A 23,631-nucleotide genomic window follows, 5' to 3' on the forward strand; every position below is an offset into this window, starting at 1 on the left:
TAGTCAACCTAAATCCTACTGTAGGTTGACATAAAATCAAAACAACACCCCGTCTTGTCTCAGGACATTTTATTAAGCAAATTTTAAAATAACAGTAAGTTCATGACATGTTAAATATACAGTATAATTTGCTGGTTTTAACCAAACAGAATAATAATAAATATGGTTATGAAACAACCCTAACACAACCCTTATGTCTTAGGACATTTTTGATTAACGTTTTATTACCTACACTAAATGTTGACTAATGAAGGTACATTTATAACAACCATTTGTTAGACTACTGTATTGTCAAACCATGTTGCATACAAATGCATTCAACAGACTTACATGACAGTGAATTGCTGTAGAGGACAAATAAAACATGAGACAGGTCTTTCGAAAGAGTATAGTTTATTTAGTTTGACATGCAAACAGAACAAACTTTCAGAAAACAACCCGGAAACATTATAACGCGCGCGCTCGTGAATATAACCCGCGATTGTCTTCAACTGTTGTCTTCAATAGTCCTTCTTTGCTCAACAGCTTAGCTGAAAAACAAAGCAAAACATTACAACAGTCAGACAAAGCGCAAAGAGCATAGAATCACCAAGAGGCGATATTCTACAATTTGGGAAACAATAACGTGCTATTTGAATAAATTAAATAAAAACAAAGCAGCTGCTTTCCATCGCGACACTTCAAAATGGCGGAATCCGGGTCTGTTGCTCTAGGTCATTCTAAGCTCTTTGCATAAAGTTAAATCATAACAGTTACCATGGTGTCTATTTCAAACTATAGTAAACTAAAGTTTGAAACTATAGTTTAAAATAGACGATGAGTGGGCCTCGCTACTCCCACCCACCATAACCCTCGCAGCGAGGTCCCACTACCGGCCCCCCGTGTTTCCCTGAGGGTCCTCGGGGGTTGTTTGTTCCCTGCCTAGGGCTCAAAGGCCGCCTCGCCCCAGGGAGTGCACGAGAAGACCGGGCGCCAGGCCGTGCCAGTATTCACTGGATGTTGCTCGGCGGCACATTTCCAGCAACAATCACGTAATATTCCTTGCGATGTTACGTTTATGTACGTAAACCACAAGGAACTACAGCACAGACGGGCCCGAGTGAAGCTTCACGAAGCGGACTTCGTGAGATTGGCGTGGCTCCACTCGTACCGTCGGTATTGAACTCACCTTGATCAAGTACAAACAGCAACACCGAGCGAACTGACAACGCTGACAGAGAGCACACGAGCTTTATAGGAATGCAGATGCAAATTTTTACGAGGCACGTCACTGCTGTCTCGTTGTCATGGTGAGCGCTGAAGAGGGCTCACCTGATTGGAGCACACACAGACTCGGGAATCTGCGTCATGGCAAGATGCCTTCTTCCGTAAACAAAAATATATTAAATATATTCAATATATATATATATTTAACATTTTTGGTTTAATATTCTGGGATGCAGTAGAATATGGAGACAGATGAATATAATTGGGTATATGCCGAGTTAGTGTTGTTCCCATATACTTATAAACTTCCGGTGACCGGTTATTGTGAGTTTTTTCCATTTTATACAGTTCCTTTTACAGCATTCATGTTGTACTGTAATTAAAATACATTCAGTTAAATAAACTTTGCCATTCATTTAGTTGCTCAAGCGTAAAACGAGACAAAATGCCTTTTACTCGCACTCGCCCGTCAGAATCGGCAGGATAGCGCAGACTAAATGCTCATTTATAAAGACATGGCGGAGAAAATGTAATTTAATGCAGTGCTTCTAGTACAATCTGAGACCCACTTCATATCGGATATCACTCAGCCAGTGGAGATCGCTGATTTTTAAAGAAAACAGACCTTAAAAACGTGCAGATTTTTCCTTTGGCATACAGCTCGCCGGAAGCGCTTAACTCAGGTTTCTGGCAAATTAAAAGTCCTATTAGCATGCTTCAGCATATACCCTAAAATCCCAGAATGTCTTTCGAAAAAGATTACGGGTTTAACCCCGGCATCCTGGTAAAATTTACCCACTGGCCTCTGTCCATCATGGCCTCCTAACCATCTCCATATCATAATTGACTTCATTACTCTTCTCTCTCTCTGTGGTGTGCGGTCTGGTGGAAAATGGCTGCTGTCGCTTCATCCAGGTGCTACACTGGTGGTAGATGAAGAGATTGCTACCCAATAAATACCAAACTAGCTAAATTTAATAAAAATATTTCCCCTAAATGCTCCTTTTTTACTCAATATGATGAAATTCTAAACCATTTGTTTTGGGAGTGTACTTACTGTAAAGTGTTTTGGGTTGACTTTTCCAATTTCATAAAAAAAATCTTATTTCCAAACTTCTGTATTTCCCCCAAAATTGTATTATTTGGTTACTCTGAGTGTAGATCCTTCTCATTGTAAATTTATTATTGATTTATTTTTTTTTCAACAAAATTTTACATCCATAAATGTAAATTTTCAAAGAAACACCCTTACTTTTTTATTTTCTGAAAGGACTTTGAAATTTATGTGAACTCTTTAAAAGACTCTAACAATTACACTGCATGTAAAACGCTTTCTTAGTGTAAATCATTTAAACTTGTTTAATTTGCTGGAATTCTATTTATGTAACCCTCTTTGTCTCTTTGTTCATATTATATCTCTGTAATGTTCTTTCTTGCATAAAAAAAAAATAAAATAAAAAAGTAGATGAGAAGATTCCCCCTATGTGTAAAGCGCTTTGAGTGCCAAGAAAAGCGCTATAGAAATGTAAGGAATTATTATTGTTATTATAAAGCACTGTTCATCATGATATAGCCATTCTCATAATTCAATTGCTATGTCATATATTTTAAAATATTTAAATGTGTGTTCTGAAGGTTGGATGGACGGGGGTGTTAATAATTAATGACAGAAAGAATTTTCAGTTTGAGTGAACAATCCTTTATAAAAACTGGGGGGGGCTAAATTTTTTTCTGAGGGGGCAATTCCCCTCTTTGTGGGAATGTTTAATGATCTATCTGATTTATGAATACAAATATTATTGATCGATAAAGTTAATGTTATATTAAATTATGTTATATTAATTATATCAATTCAATTACTAGTGAAATAAAGAAAAAAAATCATCAGAAAGTGCTTTAATAATCAAACAAAAACATATATAATTTTATCTATGTAAAAGGGTTTACATTTGCATTTGAAGTTTTTAAATTATTATTTTAATAGACTAATTAGTTAATTTAATGGCATAACATTTGAATAATATTACAAGAAACGTTGATAAAGTATGATTTTACTACCACAGGTCACCTTAATGGTGTAGCATATTTTTGTTAGCTTAGTTGTCACTCTCAAAAAAATAAATAAACTACAACAACAACAAAAAACTATGGAGTCACTATGCAATGTGCAGTCTCAGCAGAGCAGCTTGATTGAAGGCTGGCAGAGCACGTGCGTCAGAATTCGGCAGCGTCTTCACACAAACAAGCGCGCTAATGAAGTACTGTAACACCTACATTTCTGCACTATTTTTACAAATTTCATCTCGGAAGATATTTTTGACGTCCACGACACTGACGTCATCGCGCTCGTGCACCTGTGAAACAAAATTCGCTTTTTTAAAAACGTGGCCTGTCGTGTGATCAGTACGGAAACCAGTGAAAGCGTTTACTTAAACAAAAGGTAAGCAGCTTTCGACAAAACACATTAAAATACTAAACAATCATTTTAATACGCGTTTACAGCCATGTTTTAGAATTCATTACGTGCATTTTGCGTTAAAGCAACAATGCCTCTAATTAAAGCTGATTTTCGCAAGATGTTGACATCTCGACAGACACATATTTAATACATTGAGGTGAAGTTGGTTTTATATTTGCACATTCATATTTTCTCCTTAATAATATCATTTATTCAGAAAAGTATTCTTTGCAAATTCTAAATAGTGAAATTATATTAGCAGCCAATCACTATCAAAGTACTACATTGTTCACAGTCTATTAAATAGTGCTAATGTTGTTTTAAAATCATACTTGCATGTAATTTCAGTCCGAATATTCAAAGTACCAAGGTAAACAAAACAGTGAGCTGTCACTGAACGAATGTGTGAATATAAAACCAACATACCTCAATAAACGTAATACTGTCGCGTTTTTGTCCGCCGTCATGTATAAATCGCTTCTGTTTTTAACTGTCAGAATGACCCAGGATCAGCTGCTCGCGGGTTTGAAGAAGGATGTCCGGTCACTTCTGGTCTCCTCCAAGCATGGTTTGACCCCTGAGCACCTCAGAAGAGACTACCAGAGCATGCTGGGCTTTCCTATGCCCCTCAGGCTGCTGGGCTTCAGAAATGTTTTGGATATGGTCAAGGAAATGCCAGAAGTTGTGCGCTTGGAATACCAACTTGATGGAAACATCATTTTGAAAGGTAATTTCATCGTTTTATGCATTTTGATTGCTCATAAGTAGGGCCAGATGGAATCTGCGGACGTTTTTTGCTTTTTCTGCGGAGAAATTTGGTAAAAGTCTGCAGAATTATTTATGAGTATCATAACTAAAACCTTAATATATGAAATAAAAAATAATATCTTTTTAACTTATTATTTAACGTTTAAAAAATCCAATTAGATTAACTTTATTTGGTAAATAAAGCAAGTTTTGTCATATAATATATCTAGTAAAAACAGAAAATATTAGTGTACAAACTGTATTGTACATAAATCAGATGAACATTTTCACATTAGTCAATAATATTACTGAAATTAATAAAAAAAACGGAATAAATCTAGAATTTACACACATTTACTCAAGTAAATAAACAGAATTAATGATAAATAAAAAATCTGCTGAATTATAAGTAATTGTTTATGGCTTGGGTTACCACTTTTTAATACAAAAAATAAGGGAGGCCACATCCCCAATCAGAGGCCTAATAACATGTCAGTATTGGTGGTAAATCGCAACTTTAAATTTGTTTTCAGGAATATATGAACACAGATTTCAATAAAAGTGAAAAAAGTGTGTTAACAGATGCAGTCAGTCTTTCTCTGCAGCACTAATATAGCTGATGGTATGTTTAATAGTGTGGTACACCTGTGTTAACTCGGCTGATGTAACCTAAAGGAGAGAAGAAAATACTAATGAACCTAATTTTAAAGTGTGGGATTGATAACAGATTTTGGCAAAAAAATTTGTCATTATTTGCAGTAACAACTATCCAATCATGGAAACAGCACATATGCCTACATAAACTAGCTCAAACATTAGCTAGTAAAGTTTTCAAATAGCATATCTCTAATTAAAAAATTTGGAAAGTTGCAGTTTACTAGTTTATTGTCTTTACATGGGCATTATGTTGTTTATTAATGCATTAAATGTAATGTTTCATCTAATAAATTAATGCTTATGTGCCTGACTTAACCTCAACAAACAATTTATAATATTGCATTGGAATGTGATCCACTTACATTGTATTTACAGAACTTTTACAAAAATTACAATGTGTGACCCAGTGTGTGAAACCAGACCAAATCTAATTTTGAGATAAAGTTTGACTGTAGTCATTAGTTTCACTGTGATTTAAGTTGCTGACATAATTTTACTCAGTTAATTTTAAATGCATATATTTTTATTATCTTCAGACTGTGCGTCATTTCATGTAGAAAACAGTAAATTACAAAAAAAAAAAAAAATGACTCTAGCTAGATTTTCACAGACTGGCTCACTGTCATTACCATGTCTGGTACCATGTCTTCGGGAGAGACTTGGGGTACGAAGAACTGTCTGACTATGCTTTGATTTTTGTGAGCTCTGTCATTGCAGGAATGCTGCTCTCGGAGACATGTTGTCGCATGATAGACCCGCATGAGCCACAAAGAACGCTCTTTGACAAGTCGTGCAGTTGGCTTGATAACAATTTCTAACACTTTGCAGCCAGGTTTTCCCACACTTTGCGGTACTTTTGCAGTCACTTGCGTTAAAGAGTAGGGGGGTTACCTGGAGAAGCATCTGCCATTTCTGTCAAAACAAAGACCAATCAAACTAACGATGACATCAAGTATCAAAAGTAGAAAATTAGGCATCTTAAAAAAATGCGTGTGCATGAAAAGCTACTTTAAAAAATAAATACGGGACAAAACATGTCCCGTATTGATTTAAAACGGGCACACAATTTCATTCTCAAATACGGGCTATTCCCTATTTTAAGGAACGGGTGGCAACTCTATTTATGGCATAAATAATATATACTGTATATTAGTAATGTTTAATGATGAAAGTTGTGGTTTGTTATATGCAACAAATTAGCGTATTCTTGAAAACAAATTACAATCATATGACAACATATTTTCCAGATTGGTTAAAGCAGTTAAAAATTGGGGAGGGGCTTTCTCATTTTTTGGTATAATTTGATTGGACAAATGTTTGAATGACAGTAATGGAGCCAATTCGGTGGATGGAGATGATTGGGAGGCTATGATCGAAATGGCTGATAGAGGGACTTTGGCCAGGACACCAGGGTTACACCCCTGCTCTTTACGAGAAGTGCCATGGGCATTTTTAATGACCACAGAGTGTCAGGACCTCGGTTTAACGTCTTATCCGAAAGACGATGCCCACTGACAGTATAGTGTCCCCTTCATTTTTACTGGGGCATTAGGACTCAAACAGACCACAGGTTGAGCGCCCCCTGCTGGCCTTACTAACACAACTTCCAACAGCAATCTAGTTTTCTCATGTCTCCCATCCAGGTACTGACCCGGTTCAGCCCTGCTTAGCTTCAGTGAGTAACCAGTCTTGGGCTGCAGGGTGATATGGCTGTGGTATGATTTTGTAGTATGGTGCATCTGAATAAAATATAATAAACTACATAAATAAAAAGTGAAAAAAATGTGCTTTGTATTTGTTCAGCAAGTCTTAATAGCATCAGACACCGATACTGAACAATCAAATGTAAGTCTTCAATATAAGTGAAATGCAGTTAATCTTAAAATAGAAATAATTTTGTGGTCCAAAAGCACAGATGGTCATGAGATGTTAAATTTGAGTAGATCTAATCCTTTAAAATGATTAAAGATGCATGGATGTCAGTTTTCGCGTGTGTTTCACAGTTTGTCAAACACTCCAAACTGTGCTGTAATTTATTGTAAATACCAAACAAATACTAAACCAAACATCTCTTGTTACTTTTGGTATTTTGCAGCCATTGGAGATGATACTACCAAAGGCATCGAGGAGCTGGTGTCAAAGCAACGAGACCACAAACCCAAACCCAATAATCGTAAGGGAAAACCAGGATACTTCAACATCTCGTATCCTCGCCTTCAGCCTGTGATTCTCCCTCGCCGTGGCCAAGCTAAGCCCGCTCTACCTGCTCACCTGCGCAGCCAACTAAAACAGTTATTATCTCATGGGCCGGTCAGGTTATCGGAGCTAGAGTCCAGGTATGTGGCACAGTTCGGAAAGCCACTCAATGTCACGCAGTACGGCTTCTTTTCCATTTCTGAAATGCTGTCAGCTGCTATGGATTTCATAATCATGCAGCAAAGTCGCACTGGCTCGCAGCTGCTTTTGAGAAGTGCCGTGACGCCACAAAATCAGCCTGAAAATCTGATGAGGAGATTTTCTATGCAGTGTATGTATATGATTTTACTAAGAAACTTATTTATTTAAAATTTTTCACACCAATATCATTACTAAGCATCTTGGTTTCATTTACAGCGACGTCTCCAAAACAGAGGCTGGCAGGATTCAGTCCGAAAGCAAGTTCACTGCCAGAAAGAAGACCTGAAGTATCGCTTGACCCCTCTTCTGTTTCTAAACCAGAGCCTGTGAAGGAAGAGCAGTCGTTTGAAGAAACCGTTTTTAAGGTTTGGATATCACCTAATTATTTGTGTGAAATAAGCTTGATATTTAATTGAAATAACTATATTTTTCTATGCAGTCGAAGGCAAAACTATAAGTCTTCCAGATAATTTTTTGTCCTTTTTCAAATATTTCCCATGTCATGTTTTATTTTTTATTTTTTGAACTTTGTTTATTCGATTTTTACAAGTGACATACAACAAAGCACAGTAGATCTTTCATCAGCAAATTATTATTTTTTTTTATAACCTTTATTTTACCAGCGAAGACACACTGAGATTAAAAAACTCTTTTACAAGAGCGTCCTGGCCAAGATTAGGCAGTACACATGTTACATGGGTATAAAAGACAACAAACAAAAAACAGTTAACAAGAATCACACATTGACAAACAAACTATTCAAAACATCTACAAGCCTGTGTTTTGATTTCTAAATCATTTATACTCATTTATACATTTATACTTTTTATTTTATAGCATTTAATGAAACCAAATCTTTAAACTCCAACCTTATCTATAGATTATTCCATGCAAAAGGTGCTTTGTATTTAAAGGCCCTTTTCCCATCTTAGTCTGCTCTTTAGGAACAGACAGTAAATAAATACCCTGTGACCGAAGGCCATAGCTAAGTAAGTTTTCTTTTTTACGAATATAATTCTGTAGATATGATGGGAGTAAACCCAATATTGATTTGTAAACAAAGACATGCCAATGCTTGAGCCTTCGATTGGACAAGGCAGACCAACCTAACCTAGTATACAACACATAATGAAGAGTAAGGGATTTAAAATTAGTTATAAATCTTGGTGCACCATGGTAAAAAGTATCCAGTGCATGCATACTCTGAGACGAAGCATGCATATAGATAACATCACCGTAGTCCAATATCGACGTAAATGTTGCATCCACCAGCTTTTTTTAGCATCAAAAGAAAGGCAGTTCTTAATTCTAAAACAGAAGCCTGAAATCACTTTTAACTTTTTCACCAATTGCTGAAAGTGAGAACTAAAAGAAAGAGTATCATCAATTAGATATTTGTACTGGGACACCAATTCAATCTTTGCACCATAAGTAGTAGTAATAGTTTGCTTTTGGTTAGTTTGTTTTGAATTTGAAAATAACACAAGATGTCTCTCTATAGAACAGAATGATTGACTTTATTTTATTTGCCATTTTTGCATTTTTTTGAGGAAAAAGTGTCATTATGGATGTGACGTAAAATTGCCACTTGTGTGACTTTGGTAAATCACATATAAGACTTTGAAAACATTGACAGAGACATTTTTTAGTATTTTTAAAGTAATGTAAAATACTTGCTTACACAAAAAAACCTAGAAACAGTTTCCGTATGTTGGTGAAAACTTAAATTTTTCATGGCAAGGTTATATATATATTAGTAATAAATGCTCCCCTATACATGCCCCAAACAAAAAAAACATAGAAGGTCACATCTAAGCATTCTGTCTTGTCCTGTTATACCAAAAGAAGAAATAAAGCTGCCCTAGTATTTGACATAAATATTGACGCTTTTTTCAAACATAATGCAATTTTTTTCAAAGGGATGTTAGATGACACTTTTTTTTCATCCACATAAAAGAAGAAGGTGGTTCAGAGTCCTTCCATCTCAATATTTTACAGTGTATACCTGCTAGTATGGCTAGCCTAACAATTCTCAGATTAACTCTTTGTTGATGAAGTTGTGCAGTACTTTATAGACTAGTCTAGGCTTCCCATGTCATGTTTAACAGAGCAAAAACATTTTCAATGTTTTTTTATTCATGCGTCTGGAGAAAGTTTTTATTCTTTCTTATATATCTATGTAATGTTATAAATCAAGCGCTGGGCATTAAAATATTTAAGGCAGTATTATAATTTTCCCTAAAAAATGCTTAAAAGTGGAACATTACACAGACTGTTTATGTGCTTAAATGAATCATGCATCTACAGACTTCATTTATTTTCTTTTCGACTCAGTCCTTTTATTAGTCTGGGGTCACCACAGTGGAATGAACCGCCAACTTATCTAGCACATTTTTTAAGCAGCGGATGCTGTTCCAGCAGCCACCCATCACTGGGAAAAATCCATACACAATCATTCACACTATGGCTAATTTAGCTTACCCAATTCACCTACTGTATACCACTTTTTTTTTTCTTTTTTTTTTTTGACTTGTGGGGGAAACTGTAACACCCGGAGGAAACCCACGCTAATACAAGGAGAACATGTAAACTTCACACACAAATTCCAACTGACCCAGCCAGGGCTCAAACCAGTAACCTTCTTGCTGTGAGGCGATTGTGCGACCCACTGTGCCATCGTGCAACCCATTTTGGGCAGAATTAAGTAAAAAATGATTTTGACAGTATAGCAGCTAAAAACCTAACACAGGCTTTTTTACAATCATAACCACTGGTTTGGTAACCAAAGCTATAACTGGTTTCTAATATAATGCATCCAATAAAATGTGACAGAAAATATTACTTTACAAATTGTATTGTGAAAACATTAACAATTTGCTTATTATCCAATAATATTACTAAAGTTAATATAGAAACAAAAATGATAGATTTACACACAATTACATAAGTTAATACATACATTTAATGATGGGGTTCAAGATTCTGTGTAAGCCTAATCAAACCCAGGAACAGCAGCATAACAAATTTGGGTTTTTATTTCTATTTTAGTATATTGACGTTCTTCCAACTGAAACAGGTTATTGAGTTGGTGCGTGGCTTTATGTTATGTATCATTACCTTCAAACTGACATCAGCAGAGAAAGGACCGCCATGCAAAAGCTAATGGTCAGACTTTTTATTGAGGATTACCAAAAAAAAATTTTTTTCAGGGGATAACTTGCATGCATTTATTTTTCTCCTAACGAATAAGCAAAATAAACATTGTAAATTCAGATTTATAGATAGATTTTAATTATATAATATTATGGATGAAAATATTTATGATATGTGAAAAACAAATGATACATATTTTTACCATATAAATCATACACGGTTACATATGCACTGTTTCATATGGTTACATCACCTATTAGAACAAAGTAATCTTTAAAGCAAAAGAATTAAAAATATTAAGGTAACTCAATACAAGTTTTAAAATTATTTATCATTATAAATATTCAACCTCTGGTTTGTGAAATGTTCATTTCGTTGACGTGTTAGTCGTGTTTTTACTATAAAATAGTAGTTTTGCTTTCAATCAGGAGCTAAAATCTACCTTTTAAATTTGAAAGAAAGAGAGATTTGACATTTATTATGATAATTATTGATACTGACTGATATGAAAAGCTTTATAGTGACAATTTAAGCCCATATTTCCTAGGGCTAACTGTCAGTGTAAATCTTCTTGCAGCTTGAGGAGGAGCTCAGACAGCAGATTCTGGAGAAGGGCACGGCAGGCACCGTCAGCCAAGAGCTGAAAGAAAAGCTGCGGAAGGTCAGATATAACAGCTTTAAAAACAGCTTTCTTGTCTCATCTTTTCACCTCAGCTTACGAGATATGGATCTTATTTCAGGTTGTTGCTGAAAATGGCAACGGGATCTCCATTCACAATCTCCCCACAGAATACCAGGTATTTTCTGAAAGTCTATCAACATATCTGACTTCATATTGGAAGAAAACTGAAAAAATTAGCTTATTATTTGTACTTTTAAATCATTAATTTTTACATCCATTTGATTTGGGCTGAATCTCAACTCAGTAAAGCACTATAACATCACATGTGGTACAGACGTTTTGTAAAGAAAAGTGATTTCAAAGCAATAGAAAAGAAAACAGAAAAGTAGATGATAAAAACAACTTGCAGGATATGTATAAAACCATAGTCCGCCAATCACAATTGCAATATAAACCTTGACATCATATTGACATGAAACTTAGTATGCCTGATAGATGGCACTAGTGAGATATTCCAACTTAATGGTCTGTTACATATAGCGAATGCATGGAGAGGAGTTGCCAGTGAGCCAGTGTGGTTTTCTGAGTGTGACAGAGATGGTCGGGGCTTTGAGCGACACATTGGCCATCCAAAGAGGCACAGATGAGAGCGAAAGCCACTGGATGGTCGTGGAGTTCAAACCGATTGACACACAGCCCTGTGAACCTGGTACCTTCCTTTAATTATAAAAAAATCACTCTTTGTTTTTATCCATTATCTCTAATGAGAATTTTGATTTTCAAGAATTATCTCCGGGTGACGGCACCACTTCCAGTCCAACAGGCGAATTGCAGAATCCCTCCAGCAGAGCCTTTTACTTCAGCTGTCCCGAGTCTGCCTGGGAGCATGAAGAGACAGAGCCGTTGACAGACTCTCAAGAGTCCGATGCTGAGCTCAGAGTCGCCAATAAAACCATCCATCAGGTTAAAAACCATTAGCTTTAATCCATTATTATTACCTACTGTATCAGTCTAAAGCGAACTACAAAGCTTTGCTATTTTACAATGTCAATATATCATTTTAATGTACTTGCTGACTGGTAGTATACTTTATTATTTTTTATATACGGTTTAAAAAAATAAAGGGAACACTTAAACAACACAATGTAACTCCAAGTGTTCCCTTTTATGTGTTTGAGCAATATATTAGGGATGCATGGGATAAACAATTTCAAATAACCGATTTAGTCCTTTTCATGGCTTGTTTTGATTCAGTTTTAAAACAGCAGTCGCTCGCACTGGGAAAGTGAATGAATCTCGATTTGCATCTGACTGATTTATTGATTTACCAGCAAACACTCTATCGGATATTGTTCACAAATTTATTTATTGATCAGATTGATAAAAAGGACTTAATTTATACCCCTTTTGCCTGATTATTTATTTGTCCAATAAATATTGTGCATCCCTTTATATACACACTTTATTATAATTGTATTAGTAACTAACACATACATTTTGATGATTTGAGTAATATATTGTGTCTTGTAACTGTATTATAATTTATGTATTTTATTTACATATAATATACAATATATATATATATATAAATTATATGTGTGTGTGTGTGTGTGTTTGTGTTTGTATACTGTTTATTGTAGATGGTGAATCTTTTCCCAGAGCTGATGGTCAGTCGAGTCTCAGCGGTTCCTCTAGACGCAGTTCGCTGTCAAAAGCTAAAGCCCCCTGTTCACAGGAAGGAGAGAGAACTGCTGCCTGTCCTGGTGGAGCAAACTGAGTCTCCCAGCTATTTCTACATCCGCTTCAGCCAGAACAAAGAGGCCAGAGCCCTGGAGAACATGATGATTGAAATGAGGTATGTCCTTACCAAGGCTGCATTTATTTGATTAAAATGCAACAAAAACAGTAATGTTATTTACATTGAAAGTGACTTTTTATGGTTTATTATGTAATAATCAATTTAGAAATTGTTATAATATGCTGATTTGATCTCAGATATGATCAGTTATTATTGTTATTCTGTCATTTATTATTCATACAAATATTAGTGTTAAACATTTTTCCATGGTTCATAGTGTTGTGGACAATAAAAACTGCATTTTACTTTTGAGGATTCTTCTATGAAAAAAAAAAAGTTCAAAAAGCAGCATTTGTTTGAAAAATATAGATTACATTAGAAATGGCTGTAGTTATAAATGATGTTGACCTTAATGGAAAAATGATATACATCTTTATTGGTACTTTTGAGTATCACAGTTTACACAAAAATATGAAGCAGTCCAACAGTTTTTAACACTTCAGGGATCATGAGATGCTTTAAAAATCAAAGGAAAAAATTAAGATTTAAGCAACATTCAATAGGAAAACCTGTATTTTAAAATGTAATAACAGTATTACAGTATTTACTATATCTTAAAACCAAAAAATGCAGCTTTATTGAGCATAATAGCTCTTACTGATAGATACTGATTTGACTGAAATTGTAAGTTGAATCGTCACTGACTAATTTCTTTGTGATCTTTGTTTTAAACATGACTGATTAATGTGTGCAGGAGCTGTTATTCCTACCCGGATGTGGCTGAGAGATACCGGCTGCCTGATGCTTATGTGCGGCCTGGTCAAGTGTGCTGTGTGGCGCCCAGAGACATGTGGTTCTACCGAGTGGTGATTCACGAAGTGTTCAGTGAGACTGAAGTGAAGGTGTATTACGTAGACTATGGAGACATCACAAAAGTGGAACGACACAGCCTCAGGTTTCTCAAGTACGTTCGTGATTTGATTTAAAACAAAGAAAGTGATATAAAGGTGATTTGTTTGAGGCTTTGGTTTTGAACATATTTTATCTTTAATAGTATATATTGAAGATGATGCAAACATGCATTTGTTTAATAAAAACGCTGCTTACGATAAATCTTTTCAGAGCTTGCTATGCTGATCTTCCAGCTCAGGCTGTGCCAGCGATGTTAGCTGGAGTTCGACCAATCACGGTAAGCTTTAATATTGTTAGCACACACAACTGCTAACAATTATTTTCGTTAATTAAAATGGTGTCATAATTCAATAAAAAGTTGCAGTTTTAAAATAGCAACTTGTGAGAGAAAATGAACTGTATGAATTTTGTGATGTTAACTTGTACAAGAGAATCGTGAGACGCTAGCTTGTAATCCGCTTGTTAAGTGTGACGTCACGCGAAGCGGCTTCTGGGTCCAAGCTCTCTATTTAACTGAATGGGGAGACTCTTTAAATGCTAATAATAAACGTTTACAAAGCTATTTAATACTTTCGAAAATCACGATCGCAGTATATATGTCCATGCCTAATATCCGATGGCCAGAAAGTGATAAATTTTTTTATAAATTGTTAAATTTTTGGTATTTGTTATGCAGAAAGCCCAGAGATTGTTGTGGACACTATAGTTTTATATAAAATGAACTTTAATGTGTGATAGGAATAAAACGTGATCATAAACGAATGATTTCTCCACTCAAATGAATGGCGGCTTGGACTCGGAAACAGTATACATACGTCACCACTTAACAAGCGGATTACAAGAAAAAAGAGAGAATTTGAATGTTATCATAATGTATGGATGAATGTCTGAATTGTGAGATGTTAAATCTTATTTGTGAGAAAAATGTCAGAATTTTGCGACATTACCTTGTAAGCTCTAGAGAATTGCAAGACGCTAGCTTGTAATTAAGAGGAAAATGCAGAATTTTTTGTCATCTCATTATTGTGAAAGAAAAATGTCAGTTTACAAAATGTAATTGTGAATGGTGAAAGAAATATCTCAGAATTGTGAGATTTTTAACTCATAATTGTGAGAGAAAAATGACAACTTTTGAGATGTTGTTTTTCTGTCATTTTTATCTGTCTTCATCTTTATTTTTAGAATATTTGGCCAGCGAGTGCGGTCAGCTGTTTCCAGAGGCTGTGTTGTGAGCGCACTCTTGTGGCCGGAGTCCATAGCTATCAGGAGGACTTCCTGCTGCTCTTTCTGTGCGACACCAACACAGAGGAGGACGTTTACGTGCACCTCGCCCTCATACAGGAGGGTCATGCTCAGCCCTGCTCTGCCGCTTACGGACTGGTCTGGGAACAGATCTTCACTTACTGTAAAGCCTGATAAAAATCTGATACCCGGCAGTTACTGTTTTCTTGTCATTTGGTTTTTCAGGTGTCGGAGAAGTTCAATCCAGTGACTTCTTATTTCGGATATGATCAGCTGGAGGATGTGAAGGAGAGTCTTTCGCCCTTCTCGTGTTCTCCAGATGCAGAGATAGACTCTCAGGGAAATGACTCTCCAAGTTCTTGTCGGACGGTACTTTCATTCAAGCATCCAGTTTCACATACAGCACTGAAGGGCTGTGAGCTCTGTGAATTATAGAGAATATAAAGAAGGGCAGGTCTGGAAATAGAGGAATTATGGTTTATCCTGTGTGTTTTTTGGAGCACTGGTTTAGGGTTAAGTTTTGGCTCAGAAATTGTCAATTGTACAAAATACGTGAACTTGCAGAGAAGATGATATGATCATTGATAAACATTAGGTTTTAATGTATTATTATTATTTTAAAGTCTATTTTTAGAGAAAATAAATATTTTTGCAGGCATTCATACTATTTTGCCCTTTTTTTAAATTCATTTATTCATTCATTTTCTTGTCTGCTTAGTCCCTTTATTAATCCAGCAAGTTTTTACACAGCGAATGCCCTTCCAGCCGCAACCCCTCTCTGGGAAACATCCACACACATACACACACACACTCAATCACTATGGACAATTTAGCCTACCCAGATCACCTGTACCGCATGTCTTTGCAAACTCCACACAGAAATGCCAACTGACCCAGCCGTGGCTCGAACCACTGACCTTCTTGCTGTGAGGTGACAGCAGTACCTACTGCGCCACTGCGTCGCCATAAAAAGGAAAATATTCAATACAATAAATGGCAAAATTGTCCGTAGTGAATGAGTGTGTATGAATGTTTCCCAGAGATGGGTTGCAGCTGGACGGGCATCCCGTGCGTATAACATATGCTGGAGAAGTTGCTGGTTCATTCTGCTGTGGCGACCCCAGATTAATAAAGGGACTAAGTCGAAAAGAAAATTAATGAATGAATTTTCTTTTTTTTCAGCTGGTTCTTTCTTGATTTTTATTTTAATTAAAATTACAGGTTCTAAGTTCTGTTTGTTAAATCCAATGGTTTGTGCAGTAATATTTTTGTAGAAATGGGAAGCAAATTACATTTGTCTCCTCCCTTTTTTGCTCATCAGAAAGATGGTCCGATCCATGACTCAAATCGTGTTGTAATCTGAACCGTGAGATTTGTGATCCGTTACACCACTAATAAACATCCAAAGCTTGCAGTTTGTCATTCCTGCCTAAATGTATCAACGTGTTTTTTTAATATATTTTTTAACTGTTTTTTTTTTGTTGTTGTTTTTTTGACTAACAACATCTGTCATACTTCAGTTTCTCTTTAAATATTCTGACTAATCAAATGCTCTTTAGTATCTGACATGTCCCGCCGCTTCAAGACGTTGATATTGCTGTATGTGCTTGAGATCAAACTCTTTCACTGGCAGAGCTCTAGTAGAAACAAAATGCTTATTTTAAAGGAGAGGAATTACTTTGTCTTTGTGCTTCAGATCAGAACTGCACATTTCACAGAACCTTTCACAAGGAATTGATATGATGTTTTATGATTTGTGTATTATCTTTATTTAGCAAGGGTCCAATTAGCATTTATCATTTTGTCATTTAGTAGCACTCAAATCTGACATTCTGTCAATTCTAATAGTGTATTTATTTAAGGCTAAATTAGTTTACCAAAATGTAAAATAATTATGAGGGCTCTTTCTGAACCCTGTTTTGTTCATTTCTAGGCATCTAACTCTGAAAGTGGAGAAACAAACTTAGCCTCCATTGATGTGGATCCAAACTTGGACCTTCCTCCCCTTGAGGTTATAAATGTTCCTGACGTCAACACTGCGGCTAAAGTAAGTCCTGTCACACACACACACGCACATATGCGGCCAATAAAATTTCAGATTCATTTCTTTAAACCTCTCATTTCCTTTCAGAGTGAGAATGTAAATCCATTTGAAGCCCTGGTGAGAAAAGACCCATTATTTAACAGTGAATGGGATCAGGGATGGACAGCAGAGGACAAAACTGATGAGACGAAGTTTGAACTTGACGTCAGTACAGAACAATCTAAAGTAAGAACGACATTTTTTTCACATTAAGCTTGAAGATGCAGCTTTTGAGAGTCAAATATGGTAAACACTGAGGTAAATTCTGCTCCCAGTGCTCATGATGAACCTCTAGGAGTTTCAGCATGTAGCTAACAGTCTTCAATCATGATGCGTCTAGAGATTTAATCTCCTGATGCATTGTTCCTTGTTACAGCCTAGCTCTCCCGTTGAGCCCTTTGGGAGGCGCTTGATCTTAATTGTGTGGTGATTAGATGAGAATGTTAATTAGCCTCTCCGCAGAGGTTCATCTACTCAATCATTCAACAGAGCTGTTCATCACAAAAGGCAAGTTCCTGCAAGAGAGTCATTTTCAGCTCAGGTTCCCCAATCTATTGTGGTCGTCGCTGTTAATTTTGTAGGGTTTCTTTATGATTTAACTTTTTTAACTTAAAGGCACAGTTTACCCAAACATTAACATTTTTGTTGCATTTTTTAAAATATTTCTTGGATCTGAACTTTTATGAATTTAATTCTTCTGTTTAAACGAGAATTCTAATTAATTTTGAAAAAAAAGCCACCATTGACATTCATAGTAAGAGCAAAAATACTAGAATATACTATATTATTATTACTTCCTTTGTGTTCAAGAGAAGAAATACACTCAAACATGTTTGGAACAAGTGAGTCAGCGATGGCAGAATTTTAATTTCAGGTGAACTGCCCCTTTAAGGTAGTGTGTAATGTTGCCGTTTTAGAATAATCAGCATCTGCAAAGGTGAATGCAGGAAACATTAGCCATGTTTCCATCAAACTATTTTTATGCAAATTTTGCATATGCACATAAAAAACAGTTGATGGAAACGCCATGATGTGCAGAAATTTTGAAAATGCGTATAAAAACATATGCACATAACTGAGTAGGATCAACTTTTTATTTAATTAGAAAAGATGCGCATAAACTGCGATGGAACACTTTTACCGCACAAATTCCAGTGTACGCATTAAAACATGTTTTTGTTATAAGAGATCATTTAATGAGAAAAATGTATGTGTAAATGGACAAATGTATAAATGGACAAACCAGCAGGCTGAACACACTGTAAAACATCTGAAATGTTGTTTTGGTCATTCTAAAACGCCTTACCATCATCACAAATCCTAAAATGTATATAAACTAGGGCTGCACAATACATCGTTTCTGCATCGAGACTGCAATGTGATCATTTGTAATAGTCACATCGCGCATATATGCAAGGTTGGGTCTGGATTATAACTAATCATTTTGCAAGTGTACATTTGTAACTTTGACAAACTAACATAAATTTTATTGAATTGTTTATAAAACGAAGATTATATGTCATTATTTTAAATTTGATTATTCAATTACTGTATACCTGAATACAGTTTGACAAAAAAAAATTGCAATATTAGATTTTTTCATTATCATGCAGCCCTAATGTAAACCCCATCCCTGTGCAAGAACTTTCTAAACAACAGGTGAATCAGAATAACGTGGCCCAGCTGACTAGTCAGAATCTATTGTGCATTTTTGGGCTTCATCGAACCAGAAATTAGTTTTTGGGAGAACAGAACAAACATGAACTAGAACAAGAGTTGTTTAAACTAATCAGATTTTTAAAACGAAGCATGAACACATTGTATTGCATCCCATAAATAGAGTCAAAAGTAAAAGTTTGAGTCAAAAGATTCAAAATGTGAAAATTAATTAACATGACTTCATAAAAAAATTCCATAGATTTAGCTGACCTAAACTTTTGTAAATGTGTTTTTGTTAAACAATTGTGATGATCTGTATTAAATTATGAAAATGCAATTTTTGAAAACGATGATGTCATGTTAAGGCTTATAACATGTCTACAGGTTTGTTCGATTGCTTTTTTTAAATTTATTTATTTATTATTTTTTTACAGAGCAGTGTGAACAGGGATTGTTGTGCTATAGAAGTCTTTAATGCAAAAATTTTCCATTGTTGTGTAAATGTGCACTTCAAAACCTGCCAAAAACATTCATTCATTCATTTTCTTATCGGCATAGTCCCTTTATTTATCAGGAGTCACCACAGCGGAATGAACCACCAACTTATCCAGCATATGTTTTACGCAGTGGAGGCCTTTCAAGCTGCAACCCATTACTGTGGAAACACCCATACACTCTCATTCAAAAACACACACACACACACACACACACACACACTACAGACAATTTAACTTACCCTATTCACCTGTACCACGTCTTTGGACTTGTGGGGGAAACCAGAGCACCCGGAGGAAACCCTCACCAACACAAATAGAACATGCAAACTCCACACAGAAATGCCAACTGACCCAGCCGAGGCTCGAACCTACGACGAACATGTTGCCCACTTGGAAAACATGCCAAAAACATTGTTTTATTAAGAGTCGTATTAATGCTTATAATTAATTAATTTTCACACTTGTATAGTATGGAAGAATTTATATTCATAAATAGGGAGAATTTTACCCAGGCCAACAAAACAATCACGGCTCAAGCAATAGTGCAAGTTTGCGGTGTGACTATTGCCTGCCTAATGACCCAAATTCTTTTTTTTTTTATATTTGTATTCGAAAGTCCAAATTAGTTTAATAGTATTATTATTATTTTATTACATAGCCTGAGACTGTCTACACCCCTTCACCTGTTCAAGCAGCAGTGGGTAAACAGCAGTTGTGCGCATCTCCTGTTGAACCAAAGGTCAACGCAACCACATGCGTCAACCCACATAACCCGGTCCCTATCCAGATCAACTGCAGCTATCCAGGTACAGCACTTCAGCACTGTCACTATCATATATACTTTTTCTGCATTTTAGGGGTGTGCAATATTTGTTGTCTGATGCTGTAATATCGGGCATTTACTAAATAGAAAACCATCACATATTTTGTGATAAATCAAATTGTTTGGAAAATTTGATTCTGATTTAATCACAACATTATATTTTTATGACACTCACAAATATACTATAAACTAATGAAATGGGCACATCCAGATACTTGTATAATAATCATGCCAGTTAGTCAATATATGTATTCAGTATATGTAATGAATACATGTATTCATTCATTCATTCATTCATTAGTTTGTTCGTTCATTCGTTTGTTTGTTCATTCATTTGTTTGTTTATTCATTTCATTTGTTTGTTCATTCGTTTGTTTGTTCGTTCATTTATTTTGTTTATTCCTTTAATCATTTGTTCATTTGTTTGTTTTTTCGATCTTTTGTTCATTTTTGTTCATTCATGTTTTTGTTCGTTCATTCATTTTTTCATTCGTTTGTTTGTTCATTCATTCATTTGTTTGTTCTTTTATTTATTAGTTTGTTCGTTCATTTATTTATTTGTTTGTTAATTTATTCGTTAATTATTTTTTTATTCATTCGTTTGTTTATTTTATTCGATCGTTTACCATTCATTCACTTATTAATTCATATATTTGTATGTTCATTCATTAGTTCGTTCATTCGTTCCTTTCTTTGTTGATTCGTTCATTCGTTTGATATTTGATCATTTGTCTGTTTATTAATTTTTGCTGATTCATTGGTTGTTCATTCATTCGTTGGTTTACTCCTTTATTCATTTGTTCATTCATTCATTCATTTGTTTGTTAGTTCATTTATTCATTAGGTTATTTGTTCAGCTATTCATTCATTGATTTGTTTGTTTATTCGTGTCTTCATTTGTTCATTAATGCATTCGTTTATTCATTCATTTGATTATTGCATTCGTTCATTCATTCATTTGTTAGTTCGTTTGTTTGTTTGTTCAATCATTCATTCTGAAAAAGCAACTGGCTGGATGTACAGTATGCCATGCTTAATTAGCAGTTTCAATTGCTGGTAATACAAGTTTTGAAAGGAAAACTACAGTCACTTATTTAGTTTCTAAATTAATCAACCTTTTGACTAAATAGTTTTAAAAACCAATTCAGTTAATCACTCATTAGGACTGTCAAGAAGATTTAATGTCATATTTGTTCATCCCAAAAACAGCAAAATATTGATACATTATCATTATAAATAAATCCACAAAACATTAATATATTATTTTTGATAATATTCACACCCCTAATAAATGTAATTTATTTATAATTAACTATCCTTAATAATAATTATTATATTTTTTAAAAGCAGTACTCTTTCTCAAAAAATAACATAAGGACAATAATAACTATTACGAAATGTTGAATGATATTTTAGCCTTAATGTTTATTTATCATTTTTTACGATGATCGGCTAAAAATATATATTGTTTTCATATGGCATTTGATCTACTCAGTTTTCCTAGTGCTTCCAGGTGTACCCGTTTATCCAGTCAAGCCTCCGATTTCCCAGTTCATGATGCAGCTGTTAGGCAATCCAGTCTATCAGGGCCCAGGTCCAAACACTGCGTTCCAGCACCTCACATCTCCATTAGCTCTGAGACCCGCAGCGCGCATGTCTGCTGGAGGACAGATACTCCACTGGAGCTAAAAGCACACTGCCTGAACAGCCAGGAGCCAGCGGTGCGTGCTTTGTACTTTCATCACGTTCAGTAACTTTTCTTTAATTTCATTGGCTGCAACAATGCTGGAATGTATCAAATGATATTCTAACCACAGCGGAGGGCACAGAAGGACATTATTTAGATGCACAGGGCTAAAGTTTTGTGTGTTGTTATGTTTGCACTACAGACCAATTGTTTGTATTTTATTTGTTATTAAGTTACTTGTTCAGTGTTCAAGTCCGATGTTTTCTTTTATCAAGAACGTTTTATAAAGAAGAGAAAATGGGATAAAAAGCAGGATGCACTGAAAAATGTGTCTGTTTATTTTGTGGTTAACTGATATTTTGTGCAACATTTCCACCATGGGATAAAACATTTCTGAAGGAATTATGACACTTGATCTCACAAATGTATTCTATACATTAACAAAGTTCTAATTAGCCAATCACATGGCAGCAACTCAATGCATTTAGGCATGTAGACATGGTAAAGACAATCTGTTGCAGTTCAAGCCGAGCATCAGAATGGGGAAGAAAGGGGATTTAAGTGACTTTGAACATGCCATGGTTGTTGGTGCCAGAAGGGCTGGTCTGAGTATTTCAGAAGCTGCTGATCTACTGAAAATTTCTCGCACAATCATCTTTAGGGTTTACAGAGAATGGTCCGAAAAAAAGAAAATATCCAGTGAGTGGCAGTTCTGTGGGCACAAATGCCTTGTTAATGCCAGAAGAGAATAGCCAGACTGGCTCGAGTTAATAGAAAGGCAACAGTAACTCAGTAAAAACAGTACAATTGTTAGCTGAAACCGTCATTTATTGTGATTTGTAATGTGATATGTAAAAACAGTACAATTGTTAGCTGAAACCGTCATTTATTGTGATTTGTTAAATGCAAGTCAACAGCTACTGGCTATTGAGGTTTTGTTTAGTGAAAAATGTTTTCCCTTTTGTGTTAGAAAAAAGGTTTCACATGTTAGCAACAACAATCTCAAAACAATCTGCATTTACTTATTTGTGAAAACCAAATAAGCCAAAAAATTGGCTAGGCCACTGTCTCCTTGTTAGTAAACAGTACCTGTAGGAAAGAGACGCCATGCAGTCGGTGTCTCAGCGTGGATGTCTATGTAGAATTTGTTTTGTATTTGATTCATCCTCACTGTTTGTTGTAATGTGAATTAAATTCACACATTGATGATAAAGCGTTAGTAAACACTTCAGCGAACACTACAACATCGGTTTTGTTTGTTTCCTTTATTTTTGTCATTCAAAACATCACAATAAATTGCAATGCAGAACAAATTATATTTCTAATTGATACCGTATTTTAAATACTATTGACAGCTAGTATTTAAAATACGGTATTATTTAGAAGTCTTGTAATGACTGGATAAAAGATGCACACAAAACCGAACTGATTTGCTCCTAAGCCTGCTTGATGGCATGAGCAGACTATGTAGGGTGAGTAAGATCCCTTAAAATGCTGTTTGCCCATATTCCGCCATTATTGTTTATGTTTGTTTGTGCTTACCTTTAATCTACACCGGCCTAAACATGTATCACATACATGCATGACGTGATTGTTTTCAAGGAATCTCGTTTTTGGGTGTTTACACACAGTAGACACGACAATGGTGGCATTTTCAAACACTTCCACTTTGAGTTTTGAGTTTTGTTCA

General features: G+C 35.3%; 1 protein-coding gene across 3 annotated transcripts; it reads left to right on the forward strand.

The window, feature by feature from the left end:
- Positions 1–3,422: 3,422 nt before the first annotated feature.
- Positions 3,423–22,268, forward strand: tdrd5 (tudor domain containing 5). Of its 3 annotated transcripts, none has more exons than NM_001044850.1 (17): positions 3,423–3,646; positions 4,162–4,391; positions 7,164–7,595; positions 7,682–7,830; positions 11,196–11,279; positions 11,359–11,415; positions 11,781–11,949; positions 12,025–12,203; positions 12,881–13,095; positions 13,793–14,002; positions 14,161–14,227; positions 15,133–15,330; positions 15,418–15,561; positions 17,126–17,239; positions 17,324–17,461; positions 20,090–20,237; positions 21,759–22,268. In NM_001044850.1, the coding sequence occupies exons 2-17, from the start codon at positions 4,163–4,165 to the stop codon at positions 21,941–21,943; spliced, it is 2,718 nt and encodes a 905-aa protein (NP_001038315.1). In that variant the 5' UTR covers positions 3,423–3,646; position 4,162; the 3' UTR covers positions 21,944–22,268. The 3 variants fall into 3 exon arrangements, with proteins under 3 accessions (NP_001038315.1, XP_087159025.1, XP_087159026.1); XM_087302899.1 differs by having other exon boundaries at positions 3,612–3,646; positions 21,750–22,268; XM_087302900.1 differs by having other exon boundaries at positions 3,612–3,646; positions 21,768–22,268.
- Positions 22,269–23,631: the final 1,363 nt, after the last annotated feature.

This window comes from Danio rerio, chromosome 22 (assembly GCF_052040795.2).
Source record: "Danio rerio strain M-AB ecotype USA chromosome 22, GRCz13ab, whole genome shotgun sequence".
In the NCBI taxonomy this organism is placed as follows: domain Eukaryota; kingdom Metazoa; phylum Chordata; class Actinopteri; order Cypriniformes; family Danionidae; genus Danio; species Danio rerio.

Excerpts from the sequence above, each read along its gene's own strand:
- tdrd5 (XM_087302899.1), top strand. The coding sequence starts at position 4,163 with ATGACCCAGGATCAGCTGCTCGCGGGTTTGAAGAAGGATGTCCGGTCA. Across the intron at positions 4,392-7,163 it reads TGGAAACATCATTTTGAAAG|CCATTGGAGATGATACTACC; the intron begins GTAATTTCATCG and ends GGTATTTTGCAG. Across the intron at positions 12,204-12,880 it reads CCAATAAAACCATCCATCAG|ATGGTGAATCTTTTCCCAGA; the intron begins GTTAAAAACCAT and ends TGTTTATTGTAG.